The sequence below is a fragment of the Nipponia nippon genome, unplaced genomic scaffold (genome assembly GCF_047370975.1).
Source record: "Nipponia nippon isolate SJK-2023a ecotype South Korea unplaced genomic scaffold, ASM4737097v1 scaffold_48, whole genome shotgun sequence".
Lineage (NCBI taxonomy): Eukaryota > Metazoa > Chordata > Aves > Pelecaniformes > Threskiornithidae > Nipponia > Nipponia nippon.
Window position 1 is genome coordinate 854614 of NW_028262367.1, and position 7011 is coordinate 861624.

The 7011-nt window shown below is 55.1% G+C and overlaps 1 protein-coding gene across 1 annotated transcript; it reads left to right on the forward strand.

Moving 5' to 3' along the window:
* The first annotated feature begins 5179 nt into the window (after positions 1 to 5179).
* Positions 5180 to 6115, forward strand: LOC148052441 (olfactory receptor 14C36-like). Its single transcript, XM_087730132.1, has one exon. The coding sequence runs from the start codon at positions 5180 to 5182 to the stop codon at positions 6113 to 6115; it is 936 nt and encodes a 311-aa protein (XP_087586258.1).
* The last annotated feature ends 896 nt before the right edge of the window (positions 6116 to 7011 follow it).

Sequence of the window (7011 nt, forward strand, 5' to 3'; positions counted from 1 at the left end):
ACTGGAACCCTTTAACCCCTCTCAGTACAGACTGACCCCTCTCCAAGCAGAAACTGCATCATTTAACCACTCCCAGTACAGACTGGGCCCTGTCACATTATAAACTGGATCCCGTTAACCCCTCATAGTACAGAATGGACCCCATCCGAGTCCAAAATGGTTCCCTTTAACCCCTCCCAGTACAGACTGGGCCCCGTCCCAGTACAAACCTGATCCCTTTACCTCTCCCAGTACAGACTGGGCCCCCTCCCAGTACAAAGTGGATCCTTCAAACACCTCCCAATACAGAATGGGGCCTCTCCCAGTGCAAACTGGACACATTTAATACTTGCCAGTACAGACTGGGCCCTGTTCCAGTACAAACTGGTTCCTTTTAACCCCTCCCAATACAGACTGAGCCCCCTTCCAGTACAAACTGGATCCATTTAATGCCTCCCAGCACAGACTTTGCCCTGTCCCAGTATAAACTGGAGCCCTTGGTTCCCTTCCCAGCACAGACTGGGCCTCATCCCAGTACAAACTGGATCCCTTTCACGTTGCTCAGCTCAGACTGGGCCCTGTCCCAGGACAAACTGCATCCTTTTATCCTTTTCCATTACAGACTGGGCACGTCCTAGTACAAAATGGATCCCATGATCCCTTCCCAGTACAGGCTGTGTCCCATCACAGTCCAGCCTGGATCCCTTTAACTCCTGCCAGTACAGCCTGGGCCCCATTCCAGTACAAACTGGATCCCCTGGCCCCATCCCAGTAGAGACTGGGCCCTGTCCCCGTACAAACTGGATCTCTTTAACCTTATAGACTGGGTCTCATCCCTGTACAGACCCCTAACTGCCCCCCAGATCCCTAAGGGCCCCCATGGACCCCTAAGTGCAACCTTGGCACCCCTAAATGCGTCCATTGTCCATACCCCTCCCTCCCTTCCCTCCACTATGCCATGCTCCATGTGTCCTCTGGCCCCAGCTGCAGCCCCGCTTCTTGACCTTCACCTTGCTGTGGGCCAGCCCCACCTTCCCCAGCGCCTTCAGCCCTTGGCTGAGACTCCCCCTCACCTCATCCAGCCTTCCTTGGAGGGAAGCCTCTGCCCAGGCCTTCACCTGAGCTTGGGTGGGCTCAAGGCTTGTCCTCCTCAGGTGGTGCCGGGTGGCCATTAGGTCTGTAGAAGGTCTCAAGCTCAACCTTGGGTGTTGACTGAGAAGACAACCACTCCAGTGGAGACATCAGAAATCCTGCAATAGCTTCAAGGTCAAATCCAAGAGGAAGAAGAGAGGTTGTAGGTGCTGGAGATCATCTAGTCAAAGCCCACCTTAGAGTGGAGACCACCCCTGGAGATACCCAACGCACGAGTGGTGTCCCTCAGGGGTCCATGCTGGGACCAGTACTGTTGAATATCTTTATCAAGGACATGAATAGTGCAACTGAGTGCAAGTTTTGAAATGCCACCAAGCTGAGTGGGGCAGGTGACACTCCCGAGGGACAGGGTGCCATCCAGAGGGTCCGGGACAAGCTTGAGAAGGAGGCCCATGTGAACCTCGTGAGGTTCAACAAGGCCAAGTGCAAGGTGCTGCACCTGGGTCGGGGAACCCCTGGTGTCAATACAGGCTGGGGGATGAAGGGATGGAGAGCAGCCCTGAGGAGAAGGACTTGGGGGCACTGGTAGATGAAAAGCTGGACATGAGCGGGCAATGTGCTCTCACAGCCCAGAAAGCCAACTGTATCCTGGGCTGCATGAAAAGAAGCGTGGCCAGCAGGTCGAGGGAGGGGATTCTGCCCCTCTACTCTGCTCTGGTGAGACCCTACATGGAGTACTGCATCCAGCTCTGGAGTCCTCAGTACAGGAAGGACATGGACCTGTTGGACCGGGTCCAGAGGAGGGCCACAAAAATGATCCGAGGGATGGAATACCTCTGCTATGAGGAAAGGCTGAAAGAGCTGGGGGTGTTCAGCCTGGAGAAGAGAAGGCTGCTGTAGGAGCATAGATTTAGATTGAACACAAGGAAAAATTTTTACCAATGAGGGGAGTGAAACACTGGAACAGGTTTCCCAGAGAGGTGGTAGATGCCGCATCCTTGGAAACATTCAAGGACAGGCTAGATGGGGCTCTGAGCAACCTGATCTAGTTGTAGAAGTCCCTGCCCATTGCAGGGGGGTTTAGATGACCAGTAAAGGTCCCTTCACACCCAAACCATTCTATGATTCTATGATTCTATGATTCTATGAATGCTATGACCAGGATTAGAGGGTACCCTGCCTCCAGCCAGGTGGTTGAAAGGGGCAGCCGGGTTTACTGGACTGTGTGGATTCCATGGCCTGGCACAGCAGACCCACAGGATGATAAGGCTCTAATGGACACCGGTACACAGTGTACCCTAATGCCATGAAGCAATAAAGGGGCAGAACCCATCTGGATTTCTGGAGAGACAGGGGCATGACCATGGGACCATAGAAAAGGAGTGCAGGTGCCTATTTGTAACAGGTCCATGACTGAAGCAAGAGGAATTTCACCTCCTGGGGGTCTGCGGCAGGCAGGGGAGGGAGCTGAGGTCCCTTCCAGCCCCAGCACTACAAATCCAGCATGAGATGCCTCCATTGACTCAGCTGATTGCCTTCCCTCAGCATGGCTAAAGGAGATGCCTCCCTGGCAGTGTCCAGGTGTCCTGCCTCATGATGGGCCAAGGCAGGGGGATTCTCAGACCTAACTGTGTCTGGGAGAGGAGAAAGGCCACTGCTGCAAAGAAACGTCTCTGCAGAGGTGAGAGAGGCAACATCGGTGATTCCTTCAGTCTCTTCCCAAGCAGGTTCCTGGAGAGCCGCAGGGACACCTGGAGGGAGCGCCAAGTGGGGTGGGGGGCAGAGAAAGTGACGTCTTGGGCAGGTGCCCTCCTCTGGGGCTGAGACAGGCTCCTGGGGTGGAGGGAGCTCCTGGGAAGCAGGCAGCAGTGCAGAGAGACAGCTCTGCCAAGAAGCAACTCCTCTGCCAAGCGCAGCAGGGCTCTGGGCAAAGGAGTAGGGCAGAGCGAGATTAAAGGCAGGCTGGAGTGGGAGGAGAGAGGAGAGCTGCAAGGGAAGAAACCTTTCCAGCCCTTGACACGGTAAGTCTCTTGGTGCAGGGCAATGCAGCTGCCGTTGCGGGAAGGGTCTCCGAAAGCATTCGTAGCCTCCAGCCTCCAGGGTCTGTCAGGAGGCCTCCCAGCCCAGGGGCTCATGTTAGACAAGGGGGAAGGGGTGAAGGCAGGGTGTGCAGCCAGAGCTGCCCAGGGCATTTCAGAGGGGGCTTTTGCAGAGGAAGAGCAAGGCAGGGGATACCTTACAGCTAAAGAGCTTTCCTGAGGCCATGCTTCCAGTTTCCTGCTGTTTCAGGACAAAGGGGAAAAGGTGCTGCTGCGTTTGGCGAGGGAGCCTGAGAGTCCTGAGCTGCCACGCTAAGAGATCAGTAGGTCTGGCAGGAGCCAAGGCAACTGCTTCCATCCCCTCCTCTACCTCCAGAGAGCACCAGCATCACCTTTGCTGACCTCAGCAGGGTTTCTCTGACCTGCTCCTTACTGCCTGCAAGTGGGGAGTACCTCTAGAGAGTGCCTGAAACGAGGAGGTTTCTTCAGGTCAGAGCTGAGCAGACAGGAGTGGGTGATGGGGTCTGTGATCCCATCTGGAGGGCAGAGAAACAGTTCCCAGCAGGGATAGCTCCAGGCAGCAGAGACATGGGCAGAGAGCTCTAGGAACCTCCAACCCCAAATGGCATGGGAGGGAGAATTTGGGAAGCTCCCTGTCATGCCCTCCAATGCAGACACCTTCCTCTGCACAAGACCCCTGCTCTCGTCTCCCACCCAGCACAGCCTCTGCCCTCAAGGCTGTGTGGTCCAGGGCAGGAGTTGCCTCCTCTGCAGCCAGAGCTCTGGCACAGCAGAGGGGCATCTCTCCTGACACGTGGCCGCTTCCCTCTGCAGGGCAAAGGGGCTGAGAGCGACTGCCCTGCGCTTTTGCTAACTGGGAGGTGCTGTGCTCTGCTGGGTAAGGAGAAGGCTTTCCTGAGTGCCCGGCCGCCTCTCCTCTCCTTGCTTCCCTTAGGAGGAGAGTCACAGAGTTCTTCTTTGTTCCTCCACCTGCTTGTGCTGCTCTTCTTCCTGCTCGTGGGGTCCCTGGCAGTAACGGTGGTGGTGTGGGGCAAGGGGTGGGGCTGTGGAGTGCCTGCTCTGGCCCTGACCTGGAGGGCGCTGCCCAGGACGTGTTTCCATGGGACCAAGGTGCCCAAGCCCTCTCTTCGTTTTCCAGGCTCCAGACACTGCACTCAGTGCTTGGGCAATGAGGCACTGCTTCCCTTAGCAGACAGCACCTTAAGACACCTGATTATGCTGGGCAGGGAGTCCTGCGGGGCTGTGAGCATCTCTCCAGAAGGGCACAGCTCTCCTGTAGGACCTAGGAGATGTCTGAGAGCACCCGATCTGCCCATGCCAATCAGCATCCTTGCCCTGTCCTCTTCCTCATACTCCGCAGAGCTGTGCTGGAAAGGAGAGGTGTTTTGAACTCTGCACCTGGAACAGGACCCCTCTGCTCCCAGGACACTCCAGTGTCTTTTCCAGAGCAACCTCTGGGTGCAGTCGTCCTGCAGCTGAGAGCGGTGCAAGCCCAGAGCAGCTGGGCACCAGGCTGATGGACAGAGCAGCCCTCCTGCATGGGAGCACTGACGGTGGTCTGCACTGAGAGCAATGGAGAATGTGACCCCTTCCAAGACCATTTCCCAAGTGGGATGGGGGTGTCTGAACACTAAAACACAGTGTACCAAGACACATTTGCTGCACCTCATCTCCTACCTTCCTCTGCAGAAGAAAGCGTCCTTCTGGGCTTTTTGCCCTCCACTCTAGTGCAGCAGAGGGAACTTCTCCCCAGGAAGCCTCCCTCCAAACACCCGGGGCTGTTGCTGCCTCCATGGGTCCTTGCTGGAAAGCAGGGCTGACCCTTCCGGAGCCCCTGGGGAGAGGGCACGGCTCTGCACAGCACACTCAGGCAGCACGAACCAGAGCTGAAGCCTCGGAGCTGCAAAACACACCACCACCACCCCCCCCCGAGGGAAGAAAAGCACCCTAAGGTATTTCACAATGAATGAATGAAATTTGGCTCAGAGAAGCTTCTCTGAATTTTTTTATTTTCTCTCTTTGGCAGTTTCCATGCCAAGAAGCAGCAGATGTCCAATGGCAGCTCCACGAATGAGTTCCTCCTCCTGGCATTCGCAGACACGCGGGAGCTGCAGCTCTTGCACTTCTGCTTCTTCCTGGCCATCTACCTGGCTGCCCTCCTGGGCAACGGCCTCATCATCACCGCCATAGCCTGTGACCACCGCCTCCACACCCCCATGTACTTCTTCCTCCTCAACCTCTCCCTCCTCGACCTGGGCTCCATCTCCACCACTCTCCCCAAAGCCCTAGAGAACTCCCTGTGGGACAGCAGGGCCATCTCCTACTTGGGATGTGCTGCACAGGTCTTTTTCTTTCTCTTCTTCGTTGGAGGAGAGTATTTTCTTCTCACTGTCATGGCCTACGACCGCTACATGGCCATCTACAAACCCCTGCACTACAGGACCCTCCTGGGCAGCAGAGCTTGTGTCCAGATGGCAGCAGCTGCCTGGGGCAGTGCGTTTCTCAACTCTCTCCTGCACACTGCCAACACATTTTCGCTACCCCTCTGCCAAGGCAATGTCCTGGACCGGTTCTTCTGTGAAATCCCCCACATCCTCAAGCTCTCCTGCTCAGATGCCTACCTCAGGGAAGTGGGCCTTATTGTGATTAGTGCCTGTTTATTTTTTGGGTGTTTTGTTTTCCTTGTGGTGTCCTATGTGCAGATCTTCAGGGCCGTGCTGAGGATCCCCTCTGAGCAGGGACGGCACAAAGCCTTTTCCACGTGCCTCCCTCACCTGGCTGTGGTCTCCCTGTTTGTCAGCACTGTAATGTTTGCCTACTTGAAGCCCCCCTCAGTGTCCTCCATATTTCTAGATCTCGTGGTTTCTGTTTTGTACTCGGTGGTGCCTCCAGCAGTGAACCCGCTCGTCTACAGCATGAGGAACCAGGAGCTCAGGGGTGCCCTATGGAAACTGATGCAATGGCCGCTGTTTCATCGAGAATAACCTGCCTTCCCTTCTCTGCGCATTTCCCATTTCTCACTTTTTCTTAGGCCATGTCTGCTTTTTTCTCTTGTGGTAATCCTGGTTATGGGTAATTTTGTAGGCTTATACTACTTGTCTTGAGGCTTGATCCCCTCGTATATGACGCTTGCACAACACTGTGCCAGATGTGGCATGGCCAATAGCAGTTCTTCAATAAATGGAATCTCCCAGGTCCAGTGCCTGATGGCGGGGCTCTTCCTCCAAAGGTGCTGCAAAGAATATGTCCAAGGAATTGGTCTTTTAAAGAGTCTGTTCTCCTTATGTTCTCAGTATTTTGGGAGTTAAGTTCAGGGTGGCACTGAGTTCCACTGGACCAAACGCTCTGGATTTAAAAGCTCTCTTCTTAATATCCAATGGTAGGGGAGATGGTCCATGAGCTCCCATTCTCTCCCCAGGTTTCTTCATGTATGACAGGAATGATGGCATATACCAGTCTCTCTGGAAATGAATTTGGAGGGGTGAGGAGAGGAGAGGATAGGGACTCCCCACGTGCCCTGGGGTTGGAATGAATGGAGGCTCAGAAGGTGAAACACCGTCAAAGATGAATTCCCCCAAAAGTACAGCACTAAATTCAGATATGCTCAAACAAGCACTGTGTGATGGGAGTCAGTGGGAACCCAGGAGGCAGAGGGAAGGGAGAGTGGAGAGATGCGGGAGCTCCCTGAGGAGCCCCAGGACTCTCATGCTGTCCTGGGCAGTGGGGCTGGTGGGAGCAGAGGGGGGAAATTCAGTTAGGTTTGGGCATCACCTACAATATAAATTCAGGAGAGCCAGAGCGTGGCTAGCCTCTTTTTCCTCGTGCCTTTGGTGACAGCACAACCCCTGGGGCTGATGGGGACACTGAACCCCACTCTCTT